Source organism: Rhamphochromis sp. 'chilingali' (assembly GCF_963969265.1).
Source record: "Rhamphochromis sp. 'chilingali' genome assembly, chromosome: 7".
NCBI classification, from domain to species: Eukaryota; Metazoa; Chordata; class Actinopteri; order Cichliformes; family Cichlidae; genus Rhamphochromis; species Rhamphochromis sp. 'chilingali'.
Window position 1 is genome coordinate 11352583 of NC_137934.1, and position 22404 is coordinate 11374986.

Genomic DNA, 22404 nt, shown 5'->3' on the forward strand with positions numbered 1-22404 from the left:
TGACTCTGCAACTGTACAGCTTATTTATGCAGTGGAAGTAGTCAGCAATGCTGGAATGAAGGTTTCAGAGATGGAGTTTGGTATCATCAGAATAATTTTTAGCATTTGCACCGGTTATCCTGGAGTTAGAAGGTGATGCATTACACAGGACTCGAGTTCTGTCTGGTAGAACTATCGCACACTTATACTTTTACTGGTTCGACTCAGCAGACTCACAGTGTACACCTCAGCTTGAAGGTCACTTAAAGTCTTAGCTCTAAACCCTTTGACAGATTTGTATCTTTATTCTCCATCTGTACTATGAGGGGTTTTTCTGGATGTATCCATGTCCATCTCATTTCTCTCCCACTCTATCCCTCCTGTTACCAGCAACACAAATGTTTACCAAGACAGAACAGATGGAGGAGAATAGACTAATATCGGAAATTACTTCCATCTGCTTGTGTGCAGTTGTCAATATCTGAGTCTACTGCTGAAATTAGACCCGTCAACCAGTGTCCAGACTGTTCTGCTATCATCAAGTCATCCATCCTGCCAGTCTGGTAGTCAGAAAAGCAGCCAGTGATAGCAGCCACACGAAAAATTCAATTCCAAAACTTGAAATCACAAGCAAGAGCCAGATGTTTTAGTAAAAGTCTTGGCAAGGATGAATGCTTGCCAAACTGAAATACTTTCTACTTTAGCTCAATATATTCGTGAAGCTGTCCTTCTATGGACACAATGCAGCAACTTAACCTGCTGTAATTCAGTGAAGGTGAGGAGATACTCTGAGGGAATGTACTGAGAGCTGCTGATTCTGATACAGTGTGAATAATCATCGTTCTACGTTGAATAAAAAAACTACAAAGTTAGTAGAAATGAGCCCAGTTGAACATTTTTTTTGCTTTAGTTTTGAGCTGAAAGTGGTCATATATTAAAAATGTACAAATTATTATAATTAAATAATAATTAAAGGGCCTATATGGATAATATCTTTGGTAATATTCTGTGATGGATTTCATTGTTTTGTGATTCAACTTGTGGTGGTGATTTTTTTTAATTCTAAATATTAACCCATGCAGTTACATGCTTTCATGCACATTTGTGAAGCTCAAATGTGGATGAGAGACCGTATTTATGCAGAGAGTTGGAAATTCACTAGCAAGGACACAAATGTAAATGACTAATGACCATCCATCCATCCATCCATTCGCTTCCGCTTCTCCTTTTCAGGGTCGCGGGGGGCGCTGGAGCCTATCCCAGCTGTCATAGGGCGAGAGGCGGGGTACAGCTAATGACCAATAATAACAAAGCAACAAGTTAGGCCAGAGGCTGTGGTTTGAGGAAGGCCTCATCGAGGATCAGCTCCCAGCTCCACCGAAGATGCGTATGACAGAGGTTGACAACAGATGATTTAAAAAAAAAATAAAAATAAAGAAAAAAAGAATCGAGCTGTTTTCACCTTCTAATACTTGACACTTCTGGCTCCTCCCCCTTTAGTCAGGTGGGTGGTATTAGCCAAACCAAACCATTAAACACAACTTAGGTATATGTGCAAGTAATGAGCATGCCACCATGCCATAAAGTGCACAAGCTTGGATTTGAAAACTTCCTCGTATCTTTCTGTAACATTAGTTTCGTTCAAGTCTTTCTTTGTGAGGGAACTTTGACCTAGAAGCTGATGGTGAGATTAGTCATTTGAATTGCTTTGTTGACGGTAAATATAGTTTCTCTTCTTGAAGATCAGTCTTTTTAGCTAAGGTGACCAAGGAATGATTATGGGTTCAAGTCCCTAAAGCAGCAGGTCCAGCGTTATTGATTGTCCTGCCCTGTAACCCTGCATGCCCTGCAACATGCCGAATGTCTCAACAGCACCAAACCGCTCACTACTTCTTCTTTTCCATCCCTCGACCTCCATGTGGATGGACCTTCAGGTTTTTTGTTTTTTTCCCCTCCATAGCCACATCACATCAGTGCTTGGGGATGTGATGGCAGGGTGGGGATTTGAGGTGAAAGAGCTGTGGTGATCATGGGAGTGTGGAAAACCATCCTCGGTGCAAAGCAATCATAGCCGGCCCTCGATCATCCTGCCCCTCTGATACCTCCATCCAACCTTTCTCAACCCATCACCTCACAGAGTTGCCTCTCTCCTCTCTTCCATTATTCCCAGCTCACTAGTCAGAAAATTAGGGTAACACTTGGCAGCCCCCCCACCTCTCCCTACTGCTATTTCTCCCTCCACCTTCCCTCTTTCTATTTCTCACCCATTACTCCCAGTTCACTGGTTGGTATATGGAGGGTGACACTAGGCCAATTCAATCTCTCGTCCTCGTCAGGTACTAAGCCTGCTGGAGTGCTGCAGCCTCTCACATCCATATATACCCGTCCAGCAGGTTGTCACCCTGTTTTCTGCATTTCACACTTTCGCTGCCCTCCTGTGCTGCACAGAACTTTCTATTTCCTCATTTGTCACTCCTGTTTTCCATTTACTCATTTTTTTTTTAAACCTTACCTCTGACTTTTTCAGCCCCGGGTGTTTCAGGGAAGGTGTTTTAAAGATGGCCTTGTTGTAATGAAGTAGTGTTGTGCTTTATTGTGCAGCTGCACCGGTTGGAAAAGTTGATGTTACAAAGAGTTTCCTGTGAGGTTGTGTGTTTTGTGAGATAACGAAGCCGGTGAGCCAAATTAAACTTAATACATTAAAGTGTGCATTTTGGCTGCCTTTGATGTACGACATTGAATAATGCAGGTTGCAGAGTAAAATAAACCAGTTATGTCTTTACTGCAGCTAAGCTCTGCAGAGTGACATGCGCTTAGAGGCAGGGATTTCCCTCCTTGATTTCCTGAATGGCTTCAGGTCTGCTTGACTGGCTTCAACTGGAAGAAGCTTACAGGTTCAGCTAATCTTTTACCAGTGCGACTGTTTACTTAATATTTTTGACCTGGTTATTTGGTTACATCATGTCAGGAAACGCCTCTCATTAAAGACGATCGGCTTTTGTAACTTGTCTCTTGACAGTATAAACGGGAGCTGTGGAGGTAGCCCATGAAGCTTATTTTATTTCAACACAGATTAGGAGCTAAGCAGCATATGCATAAGTTGGCAAAGTTAATAGGCTGACTTGCAGCCAAATACAATGAGAGGTCCAGGTCCAGTAAGCCAGAGTTGCACATTAGTTGGAAAATTCACTATTAGCCAGTTTCCACATTAAAAAAAAAAAATCCAGCTTGGAATGCGGAATTAGAAAACTAACAAATTTGGCAAGATGCAGATGTAGGATTTTCTTTTTTAACTTTAAGGTGATGACATGTTTTTTCTCTCTCTTCCGTTTGATGTCTGAACTGTTCAGCTGGTTGAGGCCTGAATCTTTTGAGGCAATTTCACTAGGCTCATTAAAAACTTTCATCATTTCTCCTTCTGTTTTGAGACCTTTTCTGGTCCCACATAGATCTTTAGTTCCAATAAGATGCAGGAAATATCCCCTTCTTGGTCTCTAGAACCTTAAGACAACAAAATACATTTGCTCTGTTTTGTTGTGTACTTCCTTCTCGAATAATCTTTTTTATTCTATCACCATTTTCTGTTCTCATTCATACAGTTTTTATGCCCTGTCACTTTTATAGTACAAGTAATTTTTCAGTTAATAGGATACTGTTTGTGTTCTCATGTTTTATTTTTATACATTACGGGTCTGGGGTATATCTCACTGTATTTGTGTATTGTATAAACCGAATCTTAGGATGTTGCTTCAAAAATGTGATGTAGTATCTCAAGAACCAATCCTCTACATTCTAAATTGTAACAATGAATGATGTAAAAACAGTGGCTTAGGACTATAATTTTTAAGGATGCCATTTGCATACCTACTTGCTTAAATACCTGACTCCATCCAGTGCTACTACCTGCTGCTCACGACGGATCAACCAGCTTTTTGTACCTCAGCTTTCATCCTCAATTCTCAGTTGGCAGGGATGTTTCTTTATGCTTTGCTAGCCGGTGTCAGCCTCTATGATGACGTTAATGGCTTTAGCTGAATTGGATGTCATTGCTGTGTGATAGTCTTCAGATACATTATGATTGCTGGATGCAAATTTACATATTTATTTAGAGGTTTACCCTTGAAGCCACTTGCATTCAGATCCAGATCCACGGTTTCCTTTATCTTCCCCAATGGTACTGTGGGCAGGATTGATTGAATGAATGAATCCATATTTTGACTAATTTGGACACTTAAAGTCTAAAATTATGTGGACAACCTTTTTTAAAGATATAAAGATGATGGTGTTTCTTATCATCGGAGAGATCTTGCAGCTACAGTACAGTTCTATCCCTTGTGTATCCTGGCATGTATAAAGTCAACAGCAAGGGAGTAATGAGAAATCCCAGAGTACAATTGACTCTTTGTCATGCATTATTGTGTGGCTTTTCTTTGCTGCTTTGTCTGGCACCCCACAGTGGGGGATTTGCGATGGCCTCTACGTCCCTGAACATACCCTGTAGCGACTGTCACGGGAATTGAAAAGGAAATTAGTGCCATCCAGCTCATAAAGACACAGTGTAGTCTTTATAAGCTGATTGTTATGGAATTGTGTTACTTTGCTTGCACTGTAGGTAGGTTTTTCTCACAAACTGGCACAATAAGGAACAACGAGACTCGTGAAATGCTTGGTTTCATAATAAAGTTTATTCTATATTACAAATAGTATTTTGTTCTTGACTGCAAAATAGGAATGCATTATATTTACATACACAGGTATACAATTAATTATAACAAAGTTAGAGAAGCTCGCCTTATATCCCCCAGGTTTCGTTTTCATCTCTCAATAAGATACTCTTTATCTTTCAAATATGATCTAGTAAAAGTCTTTTCTAGCATGTTTGTGTAACATCTGCTATAACACTGAGCTAGGAGGACATTTTTAGTTCCTACAAAACGTTTGAAGGTGGAAACTTTATCTGTGCTCTTGGCAACGCTAGGTGGCTACTACCAGACGACCTTTGTTGCCCGGGAAGTGACAGGGTGAGGGGGGGAGAAATGAAAGACAGGATGAGACACCGGGGGGAGCAGACTTGCAATCACAGCCAAGGGCTCTCACCTTATTTAGTAACACACAGCTGGGAACAGAAACCTGGATGTCCCTAAAATTAATCCTAAATTGAAATAATAGAAGTTCTGTATGCTGCATGAGATGTGATCAAAAAGTTCTGTGAATTTGGAAATGAAGATGAACAACCATATATGATTAACACTAGCTGATAACCCTGAAGGTGAAATCCCAAAAGTCCAATTTGCACATTCAGAGTGTGTATATAGTAGAGCCCAAACTTGCATGGAACAAATGTTCCAGTAGGTTCTGTATCCTAAATATAAACTCAGGGTTCAGACTTTCCTTGTCTGAAGTGTGGTGTGTGCCACGCAGTGCACTCGAAACGCAGGGGTTCTGTGGCCACACAAAGTCTGTTCGCTCAACATTTGCCAGACTTGCCTTACTGTGACTTCCTCCAGATCTGCTAATTGAAACTCAACTTGAAAGGTTGGTTTTGAGATGCAGTGGAGGACATCCAGTGTACACTGCAGAGATAAACATGCACAAAGACATAATTCCCAAAACCTTTTGATCACCTCTCAAAAAGCTGCAGAAAGTTGTTAACAGACAATGACCCCTCTAAAAAAAGGAGTCACTTGCTAAACTCAGTCTAAAACACAAGTCTAATAAAGCTAATGCGCCTCTCCTGCTATGGATGATAAATTAGAGGTATAGGCCTACTTAATTTGTTCTTGGTGTTCATTTTCACATCTTGCGCTGGCAAATTGAGGCAATCCTTCGTTGCTTTTTAGGACGTGAACCTGCATCTAATCACACCCGTCTGTTTTCATAACTGCACATATTCTGTTCTTTAAAAAAAAAAATGGGCAGGCTTCATCACTGTAAAGGAGGGATTTTTTGTTCTGGGAAGTTGAGCATTTATCACGATGAAATACTCTAACGCAGTTTTCAATAGGAAAAAATAAAACCAATAAAAAGAACAAATGTTCTGCCTGACCAGATTTAAACTGCAGAGGCGGCACAGCTGTCACACACAAAGAGTGCTGGTCTATAATGGAGGACACAGTAAATGGGACAAGAAAATCCAAAATGGGGTACATGCTGTCTTTAAATGACATCCAGAAAATGAGCAGTTGTGTTGGAAATGACTTCAAAAGCCCCTAGCAGTTGTAGATGTCTCTAAATATCTTTTTGCAAGGCAATTCAATTTCATACCATCCAAACAGGTCAACATGCAAAGGTATACAGTAACTCCTTTATTTAGCATCTATCACGTCACAAAAATCATAGGGACGAGACTGTGTCATAGGGGGACTGGTCTGGATAAAGGTTCCACCTTAAACGAAAGTTATAGTTTTTATAACATGAACAATCCACTTTTTCCATCTTGATTCTTCCAAGCAAAAGAAAGATAAAAGAACACATCCACATCATCATTGCAAGGCTTAATTTTCTTATTTTTCACTTTTTTTTTTTTTTAAATAAGTTTCTTAAATTGTTTACGTTTTACATGCGCTTAAAAAGCCAATAAAGGACCCAAGGTGGACCTAGGGCGGTCTTCACACATTCACATCACCACATGGGGCACGTTGTCAAGGCAAAAGAAAGGGCAGAGGTCAAAATATACGGAGGGCGCCTCCATCTTTCCATCGCTCTCTCCCATAGTGGGGATTCACATCCAACAAGTCTTATCTATGTCCATCATTTTCTGTTTATCTTGCCGTGATGCTCACGTCTTGCTCTGCTTTATCAGATCTTTTTTTTTTTTTTAATTTCTTTTCTTTTTTCCTCTTTTTTTTTTTTTGAGGTTTGGAGAAGGCCGCCCCCTGCCGCCACTGAGGACAACTACACTAATACAGACAAGAGCGCCTCAAACAGTTACACACTCAGGAGTTGGGGTTTTTGCCGTATGCAACTAGCTACCATCTCCAATGCTTGTGCAAAACAGAAAAACTGGTAAGTCAGGAGCTGGACGAAAAAGGGGGTGAACGGTGTGCCGAGAGCCAGAGAGACCCGGGATGATGAAAGGAGGATCGGATCACCTCGCCCACAGAGCCTGTCACCTCGACACACTGAGGTCAGAAAAATCACACATGTTGCTTAAAGTTCAAGTCACAATATTTTTTTTTTTTGTCTTAGAAGTGGTTGTCTTATACATAGTCCTTTGTTTGTCAGTTCCTCAGTGGCACTTTATAAATACATTTTTGACCATTTTTGAAAATTTCAAGCTCCTTTGGTTTTTGGCTGACCAACTAAGTCCGTGTCATTTGATTTCTTCACACAAAAGTCTTAAACTTGGGACATTCCGGGAAAGAAGTGCTACTCTCACAACAGAGCCTCTTTAGGTAGCACACGCTGTATTGAATCATTCTTGTTTTTCTTGATCAAGCAGTTTCTTACCCAGTGCATTTCAGTCAGCTCTTCCCTTTACGTCCTCCATTGTTGGCGTAGAAATCTGGGCAGTCAGGATGTTGGGTAGCTGCTGAGTGTGTGTGCGTTTTGTGTGCATGTGTGTGCTTTGATAGACCGTCGCAGCGGCGACACAAGGTTGGAAGTGGCAAGAGCCAGGCAAAGACTGCTACTGGTGTTTGGAGTAGCAGTCAAAACACTGTCTTCCAGAGTTGGTTGTGTGCTTTTTCTTTTTTTACAAAGGATCCAACTTGGGCGGGGGCTCCAGGGTTTCATCTAATAGCTTAATTTTGCAGTAGCTATATAAGCCAAATGGAAGCAGAAATCATGAGCACTTTCTTAAATGTATGCTGGGCCAGGTAAAAATGTGTGCATGTCGCAAAGGGCTATAGGCTGGGGATGCTCTGGTTTGTAAAGTTCATCATGGTTCAGTAAAGGAAAAGTTCAGAGAAGCGATAATCCTTCCCTTCCCCCATCAGTCTTTTTCTTAAATACAACTCCAGCTACATTAAAGAACACAAGAACATTCTAGGCTTGCCTGGATTTGCCCCAGATTTCACGGATATGTATGCTTTGCTTGAAGGTACAGTGTAAACTTGGCAAACCATCCTTGCATGAATTTTCTTCAGAGGTGTTCATTTGGCTTGCAGTCATCAGTGTTGATGCTTCCTCTTGATTCTGTATATTTAATATAGAACTACAATAAACTGAACTCTAGAGATGGTTTTATTTTAACTATCCTATTCTGAAAAGTTCTCAACAAAATGGACACCCAACATTGTGGTTTTTAAAGAATTACCTATCGGTGTAAATTCTTGAAGGCAACATAAAAATGTTTTTCCCCTCTTTCCTTCCAACAGGGGGGATCGACACATTGCCAATATGGCCAGCTTTCAAGCAATCACCCCTTGAAGCTTCTCTGTGGTGAAGCTGAGGGATCCCCCACATTGCACTGTGGGAAACGCCAACCTCAGCTCCGGGCCACCCCTCGCATAACTTCAGGTAAACTAGTCTATGCAGCAGAGTGAATGGGAAGAAAAAAACAACAACAACAAAAAACAAAAACAGGAAGCAGAAAAAAAGTTAGAGGAAGAATTCATCTCTGAAAGGCTGAGGGAGGAAGTCACATGATGAAAAAAGATGGGGACAGGTCTTCGCTCAGGCACAGCTCGGTTTCTGACGGGGTCTCTTCCCAGTGCACCCTGGGAAGTGCGGTTCTCAGCTCTCCAGACTCATGAAGGCCACCACCTGCTCCAGCTTAAAGGCCAGCCTCTGTTTCCTGGCTGCATCGTCCTGCTCCAGTGCGCACACAATCTGCCGGCGTGACCGTGAAAAAGACACACAACACTATTACTAAAAGCACTCAACATAACAGGACTTTAAAAATCCAGCAAATTACTATTTGTGTTACTATAGAAATTGATTGTAGCTATTGATATACTGGCTTGGATTTGGGGAGTGCTTGAGCTTGACTGTCCCACTGTACCCAGCTGGCCTACACTCACTGTTCTTGGCTTCAGGTAGTCCCTTTTACTTCCCACATTTTAATACACTATCTGTTCTTTCATTGACTTTTCATGACTTTTGGGGGTTAAATGCCTGGGCGTGGTACGATTTGCCTCTTATAAGTACCCCCTTAGTTAGCGACAGCACTGATGTGTTGCCCAAAGGTGTAATAGGTCCCAGCATTATGTACCTCCTCAGTGTATTTCCCCACATAGGAGTAGATCTCGCTGAGAGAGCTCATGGTGTTGAACTCATTCATGTGCATCCGCGACTGCTCTGCCAGGTAGGCATTCATGTCTTGGTCACTGATCGCTGGCATCTTGTTAATGTCTGAGTAGTATCTGTGAAGAGAGGGCAGGAGGAACAATACAAAGCATTAAGGTGTGTTTACAGCAGCAAAAAAAAAAAAAGATGCTAAAAGGAAAAGTGCTAAATGATTTTGAAAGCAGAATATGCCCAGTTATGTATTTTTACACAGATGTTTACTTCGGAGTTCATCGTTTATGAATGCCTGACTAATGCGTGGAGCATAGAGACGAAAAGCACGTTTCATAGTAAAGTGACCTAAATGGAACCTGTAGATGCAGAGAGGCCTCATGTTTTAAAATGGAACACTGCAGCAGCATACAGTATACTCACACACGCCGCACTGAGCTAAAGGCAATCAGTCACTGTCAGCAGCAGCTGTGTTGCCCATATCAACTGTGTTGATTAAAGCTGCTTATTTACATATTAAATTCCTGGAGCTACAGCCACTTGGGGACAGGCCCGTTGTATGGATGGATAATTCTGGGAGTGCGTGTGATGATATTTGCCAGGAAACAAGTTGTCAGAGCTAACAGAGCAAAGGAGAAGGCAGGTGGGTGTTACTCACAGAGGTCATAGCTGTATTGACACTGCACAGTACTGAAAGCTAGAGCTCTGACCTGGGCCCTGTTAGTGTCATGAACATGAGAATGGACTCAACAAGCTCATAACATTCACTAAAGCAAGCATAAGCAATAAAGGGGGTGGGGGGGGTGGGGGGAGAGGTGGTATGTATGGAAAGCAAAATTAAAGTCTTCATTGTATAAATCACAAGATAGCTGTAGGCCCAGCCACTACAGTTAGGTTACTTTTTACTAAGTAAGCTAGCTGTTCAGTAGTTTCTTTGTTGAAATGTGAAATAACCTGTCACAATATGAAATTGTGAAAGCCTCAAACTGAACTGATGTGTGACAATTATGCGGATTAAAGACTGCTGCAGTGTTTGCATTTTTGCTGTTGCAAAATATCTTTTGCAGCGATCACTTTCATTACTAGTGTTGTCGTGTTAGGTGGAAAATGTGAGTATATTTCTAATGAGATCAACCCCATTTTGGAATTCTTCTTCACCACCAACTTTTTAAATTTAATTCATTGAAATCTTTAAATACCGGTAATTAGTTGGTCAATTATTTGCAGAAGTGAAATAAAAATACTGCTTTACCAATTTAACATCCAGTTTGTTGCAAGTGCCGATGTCTCTACAGTAACGTTTACTACTGAAGTTTAAAAGCCGTTAAAGGAAAAACCACCACACGTATTCCATACTTTTAAAGGTATAGATTTATATGCAAGCAGTCTTGTATACAAATAATGTAATGACAGGTGTGATGGATTTGTCATTGTCTGGAGACCTTCAACTCCCACATCAAATTCAGAGCAGGTGGCAGGAGCTCACGGGTCTGCTTCACTTCACAACACCTTTTTAATAACATCAACATATTGTAGCAAGTAAAAAGCTTTGGGATATCGTGGCTCTGCCCAGCTGCATAGCATGGAAGTGCTGAATGCAGTTGTTGTCTTATGTAATTTATTAGTGGCTGAAGTGGTGTTTCAAGCAAAGTCTCAGCAGGGTAGTACTGAGCGAGACACACTGATTTCAAGGGATGGAGATATCCACTGGCCTGCTAACCAGCTAAAGCAGCGTCCTCTCTTTCTAACCAAGATAGAGGAGGAGGGAGACAGAGAACAGTAGGATATCTCGTCTGAACCTCTACAGTGATCAGTTTCTTTCTGACCTGTAAATCCCTTGCTGTGGCACTTTGGACAGTAAAGTGAAACGGCATAAGATCCACTTTTGACCATTAGTGTGGCTCTTTAAAAAAGATTAAGACAGTTTCACTTTGCAGTAATCACTGATTTGAAAGAATCATTTGTAAAAGTACAAAATACACTGACGCCATTCTGTGATACCAGGCATTCCCTGTTTATATGCAGTTATTAAAAAACAAAACATGCAACCAGCATTTTCCCCTCACAGTAGCAGCTGCTCTATTCTGTCCACGCATATCTTTTTTATGCATCGCTTATAGGAGACCAGAGAGAGCCACACAATCCCGAGCCTGAATCCCCTCATTTGGTTCCACCCATTCAAGCACTGCACATATATTCTCATCCTGAGGCTTGCTTTGCAACAACGCTACAGCCACATAAATACTCGGAACCACTTCACAGTACCCCATCTTTTATTCAGGACCTCTTTGCCTCCCCTGCTGACAAATAAATTTAATAAAACTTCCATTTTAACAAATTACCGGCTTCTGCTGCCTGCAACTCTCAAAAATGCTTCCCTTGATTTTTTTTTTCTCTCCCCCCTACTCACACACACTGGCTCCTATGTCCTGTAGATCTTATGCCCTGGGCACTCCCATCTATTCCCACTGCATTGTAATTTGGATTGGGTTTCACAGCTCATAGATCACATTGCTACAGTCGCATTGTGTGTGCTGGAATGAAACACGCTTAATGCAGGTTTTCTGATGGTTCTTTCTCTCTTCATCTATCCAGTAATTGGTGTGTATGCACATGCGCTTTTCTTGACAGCTTACCTCTCCACCCAGCTCTTGTAGCTGGGGATGTCCTTGGCATAAAGCAGCTTGTTGGAGGGTGAGTCTTTCCCAAGGCGGTGCTCTGAGGTGGAGCAGGAGTCCATGAAAGTCTGGGCCACCACAGACAGACAGGCGTCTGTGATGCTGCTCTTATGGATGTCAAACACAAACTGGGGGTTTTTAATCACATTCACCCAGAAACGCAGAGGTAGGCTGTCAGAGAGGGAAAAGAGAACAAAAAGTAGTTTAGTATCAAACTCAAACTCATGCAGCTTTTGCACTTTAACTTTTCATTCCCTGATAAATAATTGTTTGTTGCTGTTTTCTTTAAATTCCTTTTAATTTTCCCAATCTTGATATTTCCAATTCTGGACACAACAATATGAAATTCTTTAATATAATTCCTTTCACCTGTAAAATAAATAAATAAAGGTAGTCTCTTAATAAAATCTAAAACTGAGTCATGCTAACTAATGTAGTCTGTTAGGCTTCCTGTGGGGGGAAAAAAAAAAAAAAAAGAGTTTTGCAGTGATTGTTCAGTTCTGTCTCGGTGACAGAATGCTTGAATAGCCATTCAAATGGGCGAACAAAGAGTGTGAAGTAAAACAACAGCCTATGTCCGGTTGAGCTGCTCTGAGATTAAGTCCCTAAATGCCGTTTTCAAATTTGCTACAGCCAGCTAGTCAATAGGCATGAACATATTATTCACCAGAAGGGACGAGGATTCATTCACTTTGCAAAGCTAGTACACAGGCCCTGCTGTTGCTGATGTGCTCTATTTGATGTGTGTGCTCAATTCAATAAAGCCTTTATCTTTAAAACCAGGTGGTGGCTGGCTCTCATTTTTTTCCTCGCAGTGTCCAGGGGTCCTCGCTGGGGGCCGCGCAGTGACACAGTTCATATTGCCTTTTTTGTGCAAGTGGGTCCTATTTTGTGCCTGTCAGGAATAATAAAAATACACAAGTCTGTTTATTTGCAGGGCTTGTTTCTGCCAAAATGAATAGATATAGGGCCAGCTTTATCTGTGTATTGCTGTGAAAGGGGCTCAGGTGGTATTAAGAAAAAGCTGAGTGTTACTTGGATCTCTGTATCTTTACTTTTCTCTGGGCTCTGCGCTTTTAGCTGATGTGACAAAAATCAACAGACACTGCTGCAGTCTATGCTACACAGAAGTTTCTGCGTGTAGGAGAAAAAGAGTATAAAATGTAAAAAAAAAACCAAAAACAAAACCTGAAACACATTCATTTAAAGTACCGCCAATGTTCCTCAACAATCCACTGAGCATTTATTCTAGTACAACCACCCACAAAGATATTCAGCTGTAATGTAACAAAAGAGGATTTAAACTCAGAATGAGGAAAGACTCAGCATTATGACTTCAAAATTAATCTAAGCAAAAAATCTAGTGGGATTAGGTGCAGGGATCAAAGGAATATTAACACGGCTGCTGTGCTGTCTTGATTGTTGACAAGCTGGCGTTTCAATGGGGCAATGGATTCTAAGATGATGAGATTTTGCACAATTTTGTGTGTGCAAAATTACCACCATAATAAGTATGCCTTATCCATTGAAAATAGGCAAATCTGAGTTTACTCCTGCTGAGTAGCTTTAGGAATCTGAATGATGGTCATGATCGGTCCTTTTGGTTAGGGATTAGGTTAAATATCAGCTGCCAAGATCAAGGGCATCTCGTATCCTAAAGATTTTATGCTGGCAGAGTAAGAAAAGGGCCCACTGATTCATCACTTGAAAGTGCAGTCATTTCAAACTGATAAAAGGGTGTGATATAGTTTAAAAAACAAAACTGTATAATTAAGCAAGCAAAATAAGCAACAGTTTAGACAGCATCTTTACCAAAACTGGGCAGATGTAAATAGGAGAATTATTTCTGTTCTAAAGGCAAAATGTGACCAGAACAAATGTGATTCTAACTAGTTGCTTTTCTCTTATTTTTTGAATGCATCCACACTTTAACACTGGTACCTAACAACACCTGCAAACAGCTAAGTCCCCCTTGTGGTCCCTGAAAACCACCTCATGCAGCCCTTTGCATCTGCAATTTTAGGATGGTTCTGCCCATTTTGTGGAATGGGCCTAATGAATTAGCTTACCATTGGCAGGAAAAGAATCACAGATGTTGTGATGTACAACATCTCACTGGTGCCATTATGGCATAGACATGCAGTGAGCTAAATTTGGAATTAACAGCTTTATAAAGGTGACCTGACTGAGTTTGGTTCCAGTCAGGGCCTAAGTAAGCAAAACTGTGCTATTTTATTCCTGTGATTGGCACCTTATACTTAGGTCTGCCACAGTGGTAGTAGTAAGCAATCTGAGTAGGATTCCGTTGCAGTATGATGGCAGAAAAGAGGGGTGTATGTGGCAGTTTTGCACAATAATTAAAATTCTGTCTGTTCCATCCCAAAATGCAGCGCATATAGACGGACACACGCGGACCAAATACAGAGGAGTGAGGATGAGAGCGGACACTAACACACTGCCACTAATCCAAAAGATACCATCTGGAGATGCTCTGGGAGCCAGTGACTCATGTACGCACATACTGACTGTACACACATACAAAACATGTTACAACTCTGTCACACAATACATACAAAACTAACAGTTTAACTAAATTTAACTTTGCACCATGAAAATACAGTTTATTTCAAAAAGAAGTAAAACTGCTGAAAAAGAAGTTTAAACTGTTAAACTGTCCACACCTAGTACATTTGCCTTAATCATCTGTCGTGATTCTGCAAGGTGTGCCACCAACCACGTCATAGGCATAGGCAAAGTTACTATGCATCTCTGTTGACAGTCAAGCACAAGAAAATGCTTGAAGAACTAATATCTACATATCTAAAGGCTATTTCAGCCGTTAAGATGTGCAGGACAAATGATAATTAGGTTTTATAGTGTTTACAACATGCCTTTTGCAGTTTGGTTTGATCTGAATATATCTTGGTGGTCATTTACACTCATATTTAGCACTGTGCACTTTGCACACTGCTCAATGCACATTTTAAAATGTAGTGTAGCAGCATCATAGAGGTATAGAAAGGCATAGTATTTTTTTTTCTTTTTGATAGTCTTGCTTTGATATAAAGGACTTGGACTATAAAAGTTCAGCGATACATTAAGGTCACTTTCAGGTCTTTAGGGTGTATGGAAACGTGGTCAGCATTAATCATGCCAAAGCAACTGTCTGCTTTTATTTTAGAAAAATTATGAAAATTTTCTCACTGAATGGGGGAAAATAGTGGTTCACAATCTGATTTCAGTATAGATTTCGCAAACTTCTAAACATTCGTCTAATAAAAAAAAACAAAACGGTTGACTGGTAAGCTATAGCAACAAATACACTGGCATGATATGACAATGGTATAAGGCTGAAGGATCTAACATAAGTTAGGTTATATCAGGGGACACAGAAGGAAGGGAACCCTCAAGGTGGGGGTAGTAGTAGAATATAGGGGCTCCTGCTGCAGTTGAAGTTAATGGCGTGTACAATAACTGTGGAACTGACAGGTTTAATGGGATGGGGGCTCAGCTTGGAAGGGACACTGACATTATTATTTTCTACCATGAGACAAAACGAAGGCTTCTGTTGAAGCCAAGATTGCAGTCTTTTAAGATGAGGTCATGAGGTTATGCATATGCACGCGCGGGGAGGTGCTTAAGGGCACAATCATACGCACGTTCCACACTGAGAAGGTATTTGTGGTGGCATCAGCACAAACTGTGCTCAGTCTCAGTGGCTTTTTCTCAGGCTGTGCTATGATAAATTGTGCTTTATTTATAGCCCTACAGTGAAAGTCTAATGGGGAGAAGCACGTCGACTTCTCAGAACACTTAACACACACTGTGACTGGCCCGGTAACACAGAGAAAAACCCTAAAATTAGGCTCATAAGATAAAGTAAATAATATTTTCCTTCAGCCTCTCCCTACCCATTCCTTTATGTCTATTCGTCCCTCGATACACATAAATTTTTCCTCCAATATCTGTGGTTCTCCTGGGCCTTGGGTTGAGTGATGCATGCTGGGATCTTGGCAGAGGCTATGAGGCTAATGAGATATTAGTGTGCATTTAACTCCCACTGTGTTCACTTCCTTTTCTTCACCTTTTCATTCCTCTGCTCACCCCATTCCAGGGCACTGTCAGTTATTTAACCCCAGCCAACCTTTTAAGGTGGACTCACAGGTCAATATGGTATAAATTAATCAGCAGATATTAATTTAGAGGTGTACTTCTGCACCCGGGAGTGAACATCTGTCACTTTAGAGAATTCCACAGTGACAGGAATTTTTTTTTTTTGGCCCAGTTATCCATGATAATAGATGGAGAGTCTTGGCAGCCAATTGGATTAGCCCCTTGTGGTTGGCTTTAATGAAGATTACACACCCCTGTGGTTAATGGATATTAGGAAAGGAAGAGGCGTATTGTGAAACTTGGCTCTGACAGGGCAATACCCAGGCAATGCCAGAGTGCCTGTAGTACTTTTAAAAATCAAAATGCCCATCAATGATCCAAATAACTGTTTAAGGAGTCTTAAACATTCCCATTCTGTGCGCTTGACACCAATTACTTGGTGTGTATGCATATTTCCATATCAGCACCCACAGCATATTTAGATTCAGATACTCACCAGTTGCTCTTCCATGTGTGTCGGACATGCGGGTCATGGATGTTGTGTTTGTCGGCCTGCTCATCCAGGAAGTCAAACATATATTTGATGGCCAGTGGCAGAGCGCTGCCTCGATGGGCTGTGCTAAAGATGGTCTCAAACAGGTCATCCACAAACTTCTGTAGCGTACCCTACAGAGCAAGGAGAGGAGAGTTACAAAGATTCAGTCATTCTCTCATTTTTCAAAACTTCACTAACAGTAGCAGAAATGCAATTAATATGTATATTTGTTTCTGTGTCAGTTTGAGTTGTGCAGTGCACGACACTTTCTCTCCCAGCGCCGATGTTTATGTGTCTGACTCATATCTCACAGACCCTGCCCTTAAATCTGCTTGCAGCTTTGATGGGGGAAATTGTTATTTCACAGCTGACTTTTAATAATATCTAGGAACAGGAGGCGCATCTCCTAAGCCTCTTTGTGCTGCCGGATTAGCTCCCACACTGCACCATTGACCCTAATTTGATTTAATGTTGGTGACTTTAAGAAGGAGGAGGAGAAGAGAGACAGAGAGTGAGAGAATCTAATCCTCTTGTAAAGAATGAGCTGATGGGATGCACGGGAAAAAGGCGAGAGCCAGAGATGGAAATGAAACCACACAAGTTTCCTATCAGAAGAAGAGGCCATTGAGTGTGGCAGATGAGGTGTGTACAGGCATTGGCAAATAAAAATCCAATTTGGGTGGAGCGGGTGACCAAATCACAGAGTCAGGAGAGATAGAAGGGGAGAATGGGAGGAGGGAATCCTGTTAGTTCGACAATCATGGCTATAATTCTAATGTGGCCCACATTCCCGGCAGCTTACCATTTTTCTATGCAGACGGTATCACATCTCTATATCAAGCCCACGTGCCTTCCTAGTTGCTAAGGGAAGGCCTATCGGGTACATGTGTGCAGAGACAGTGAAATCTGTGTATGTGCCTACTAGTGCTTAGGCTGTGACATTTTACGTCATCCTCGATCTCAAGGGGTGCACCACTATCAACACTGTCATCATCACAGGGTTCTCTTGGTCCCTGGTGGAGCTGAAACTGCCAACATAACCCCCCCACGACCATCTACCCTGTCATTAGACTGCACTCTAAACACAATGTGTCATCTGGATGTTTTGATGCCATCTGCCTCCGCATTGAAATGCAAGGAAAGCGACGTTGGGGATAGCAATGAAACAGGGAGGCTGAGACAGGCGCGCACACACACACTCTCAAGTGTACAAGTGGAGGGAAAATGCAATCCTTCCCTGCACCAGTCCACACACGTGAACACGTCCTGTACCCACACTCAAGAGTGTCACTGATGGAGCTAATATGAGAGATGTGAGTGGCGTTGCCAAGGAGAGGTATTTATTGGTAAGGTGAAAGCCAAACACAGTCAATTACACTGCCTGTCTGCCCAATCATTTCTCAGCAAGAGAGATGGCCAGCCAAGATAAACTGGTTATTTCTCAAAAACAATCCATCTGGAAAGACGATGCGCTGTCCGTAGTCAGAAGCCACCTTCCTGCACTCAGGAACGAGATAATGGCAGGAAAATGGAGCGACTCACAGAGGCTGAGAGGCGACGTGTTCATGTGTGAAGGTGTGTGGAGAACTATACAGTATGTGTCATGACGATAGCTGCTTTGTTTTTCCTGCCTCATCCCATTCTGGGATCTGTAGTTTGTTTATTAATTTCTTTCATATGCCCTGCACTTCACAGTCACTATTGCGCCTCTCTTTCCCTGTTAACTGATCACCAGACTTGTTGGTTTTCCGGTGTGTAGAATCTCACCACTAAATGTCAGCAGATTGCAGATTTTTAGTCACCCGTTTTCATACACCTCCCAGTTCTACTGCATAATCCTGCGGTGCTACGGTGGCCGCTGTAGGACTAACAACTCTGGTCACTGTTTAACTGTAGTGAGTGTATGCTGTCAGCAAGTGTTTCCCTCTCCTGATGTGTATATCTATTAACTCTGTGTAAGGAGTTGATGAGTCAGCCAGTGTTAGTCAAACTTTCTTCAAAGTGGCGCTAACATTGTTGAACTTGGGCACTTTGGTCTCATACGATGTGGGAATCTACTTAATTGGTTTATCAGAACAATGGGGTTATTTTTAGGACATAAGCATGGCCTTAAAGGTGGCATTACGTTAGCTTTTAATCAGCTGTTCATCTTCAACAAACCAGCGTCTGCTTGTATGTATTCTTAATGAATTCATTCATGAAGTTTGTGAAAATACGTTTTGGAAGATGCAAGTACACACTCGTGAACAAGACCCCGAGATACTTAAAGTCCTCCACTTGGGGCAGGAACTTGTCTCTCGCCCGGAGTGGGCACTCCACCCGTTTCCAGCTGAGGGCCATGGCCTCAGATTTGCAGGTGCTGATTCTCATTCCCACCGCTTCACACTCGGCTGCGAACCGTTCCAGAGCGAGCTGGAGGCCATCACCCGATGAAGCCAACTACATCATCCAGAGAAGGGAGCGGGAGATTGACAGACGGTGCAGTCGCTGCTGTAGCTGCAGTGATGCGGACGCTGTACCGGTGGTGAAAAGAGAGCTGAGTATAAAAGCAAAGCGCTCCATTTACAGGTCGATCTGCATCCCTACCCTCACCTATGGTCACGAGCTGTGGGTAGTGACTGAAAGAATGAGATCGCAGATACAGAAGCGGCGGAAATCAGCTTCCTCTGAAGGCTGGCTGGCCTCTCCCTTAGAGATAGGGTGAGAAGTTTAGGTATCCAGGAGGGGCTCAAGTAGAGCCGCTGCTCCTCCACATCGAAAGGAGCCAGTTGAGGTGGTTCAGGCATCTGACAAGGATGCCTCCTGGGCGCCTCCTGGTTGAGGTGTTACGGGCATGTCCCACTGGGAGGAGGCCCAGATCAGACCCAGGACACCCCGGAGAGATTATATCTCTCAGCTGGCCCAGGAACTCCTTGGTGTTCCCCCAGACAAGCTGGAGGAGGTGGCTGGGGAGAGGGAGGTCTGGGCTTCTCTGCTTAGGCTGCTGCCCCTGCGACACGGCCGCGGATAAGTAGAAGAAGATGGATGGATGGAAGGTAATTACCCACTAATCAATGTATAAGTATGAGCAAAATATTATTTTTTTTAGTATTTAGTATTAAATGACCTCAAAAAACAACTGACTGCAACTTTAAGTGTACTGACTATAAGTATGTGGTATCACTAGTTCAAGATTCTTTATTCGTCACATGCATAGTTATGCAGGTATAACACACATTGAAATGTAACCTGACACGCTCCTCAACTTGTGCAAAAAAGGGGGGGAGAGAGGAAGAACATTATGTGAATGTGCAGTAGTAGCATTGTATGCTAGTGAATGTACAGAATGTACATTAAGTGTAGTATTCCAAGTCAAGGTAGAGACAAACGAAATATGGTAAATAATCACATACTAACCTTTGTCTTTGTCAATTCAATTGTATTTATATAGGGCGAAATAGTTCCCCCAAGGTGCTTTATATTGCAAGATAAAGACAGTCCAATAACAATGACTGAATAAATCTATTAGACAGTCGCGGTGATATATCTACTCAAAAAGGCAGACATCAGTGTTTCAAGTTGTATGGTATTATGTAAATGTGCGAGATTCTACTATAAGACCTTTGGATGGGCCTATGAGTTGCCATGCTAAACTTGGGAATAAGTCTTCCTCCAGATCATGGCAAGCTGTCCAGGTGCAGAGGAAGCGAAGAAACCCCAAAAACCCCACCAAAATTATGATGATTACTATGCTCAGTACTGGGATGATGTCAAGCTGATATGTCATTTTGTTTTCTGCAGTGTTTGTAGTGCCCTACATTGATCCTGCACAATTCAGCCATAGCTCCTAAACACCTTCCAGTGTAGCACGGTAGAGAATTAAGGTACTCTTTGGTAATCTTTTCAGCAGAGCGACCGTGGTATGTGTACGTTAAACTTCTGTTTAACAGCTACAATAAATCCTTTAAGCTTATAGCTGTTACTCTGGGTTTCTCGTCTATTACTCCACTGTGAATTCATCTTAGCTGGGTGCCCACTTGCAGGCTAAATCGCCTCAAATTATAGGCAATTTGTCTAACTGTGGACAGATAAGTATCTTAACTCCCTGAGATAACTTGTTTAATCTGCCCAGCTAAATGCAAATCAACAATTCCTGATAATAAAAAATGAGATTCTGTTTTGCAGATCTATAGTGGGATTGGTAGATGGGATGATAACGTGTACTGTTTTAATGTTAAGCATAAACTTTTTCCACCCTACATTGCAAATATCTTAATGATGTGTTCGGTATCAATATGAACAACAGAACGAGCAGCGTATCATTAGTTTAAATCATTTGTGTTTAGATTTTGAGCTTAGATCGAGATAAATAAATATAACTGGAAAGGGTTTCTTATTGCTGTAAATGCTTTTGTGGTTGTAGAGGCTGTTGTTCACCGGAAAGCAAACACGCTTTCATAAAGACAAAAACAGCAGCGGCAAAACAAGAGGATTTGTTTGCCTATTATCTAGATGTACTATTTCAAAGACAAGTTGGAATTGGCACAACCAAATTAGTTCCATGTTCCTGCTCATTAGCCAACATGTTCCATAAAGGATGATCATCCTGCTTCTTCCCTCTGTGCCTGTTTAATGGATGTGCTACCGGTGTGTTTGAGACACTCCACTGACACTTTTCATTTATATTGCATATATTGAACTCGGTTTATGTTCTCTGTGTTAACAGCTAAACAAAGACATTCAGAAGATGAAAAGTGGAAGTGCTGGTGAATTTAAAAAAAAAAACACATCCTAAACATTTTCAGCTCACAGCCTCCCACTTTCTTTTACCCTCCCCATATGGCTGTGTGAGTCTGATAGAAAGGGTGTATTGGTGTTGGGGGGAAGAGGGACAAGGTGCTTTAAGAGTGGATTGTTCATTTGCATTCAGCTGTTGGATCAAAGTCACATTTTCCTCCAAACCAAATTAACTGTATTTTTTTTTTTCCCTTCTTAGGGGCCATTGTCGCAAGACGCATTCAAAGAGACCAATTTTATAGTCATTTCTATATTTGCCTGATAATTTTTTTTTTTTTTTATAACAGAAAAACCTTCACTGGTTTCATCGGTCTTTTCTTCTTTACCCTTTTTGATATGCTGCTGCATCAATGCAACAGTAATGAAAAAAGAAAAACAAACAGAAATATCCATTTTCTCGTTCTCACCTGAGGGGATAGAGGAATACATTTGAATAATCTTTTCCACTGAGATGACTCATCCAAAGTAAACATGAATATTTAAATACAGCGAGGGATTTTATTCGTTATTATAACACGGGGTAAAAGATGGAGTGACCTTTTAGCCTTTCACCTGCTGAACTGCTTCGGTTAAAGATGCTACTGCTGAGTTGGATAACTTTATTTTGTCTGGTTTGATCATATAAATTGTGCGCGTAGTATTGGCTAAATTGAGCAAGTTGCTAGATAAAGGAGACCTATTATGCTTTTCTGATTTTTCTCTTCAAATTAAACATAGGGAAAGTTTATTTGAGTTAATGAGAGAGGATATCCCTAATGTGGTCATTACAGAAACGCAGCTCTGTCTGTGAGCACTGTACCCCACCCACCAGCTGTTCAGTCTTTGTTTGTGAGGGGCAGCTAATCAGAATAAAGATAACTTAAAAGGAAGTTAAAACATCTTTTTTTTAAAAACAGTGGATAAAAGGATGGGCTGCACCAAAGCCCAATATAATATAAATAATGATTATTTGGCCAGTGATTCATGCAAAGCTACTCTAGTAGAGACGAAGAACAAAAATATGGACCTAGAGGTTAGCACAGTAGGTCCTCACAGATTAGTGTCTCTCCTAAACATAGATTGCTAACCTTGGTGGCCAGAAGTCTTGTCAGGTAGATCTCAGAGACCATCTTGCTCCCGCGGTCACCCTCTTTCTGGTCTCCG

General features: G+C 41.6%; 1 protein-coding gene across 1 annotated transcript in view; it reads right to left on the bottom strand.

Annotated features, from left to right (window-relative positions):
• Positions 1-7128: 7128 nt before the first annotated feature.
• plxna4 (plexin A4) overlaps positions 7129-22404 on the bottom strand; it is a 259476-nt gene continuing 244200 nt past the window's right edge. Inside the window, exons 28-32 of the mRNA XM_080885989.1 lie at positions 22329-22404; positions 16447-16616; positions 11796-12008; positions 9134-9284; positions 7129-8751 (exon numbers count right to left, since the gene is read on the bottom strand). The exon at positions 22329-22404 is cut by the window's right edge and continues 115 nt beyond it. Of these exons, the coding sequence (XP_080742115.1) occupies positions 8656-8751; positions 9134-9284; positions 11796-12008; positions 16447-16616; positions 22329-22404 (706 nt within the window). The 3' untranslated portion in view covers positions 7129-8655. The remainder of the gene's footprint in view (positions 8752-9133; positions 9285-11795; positions 12009-16446; positions 16617-22328) is intronic.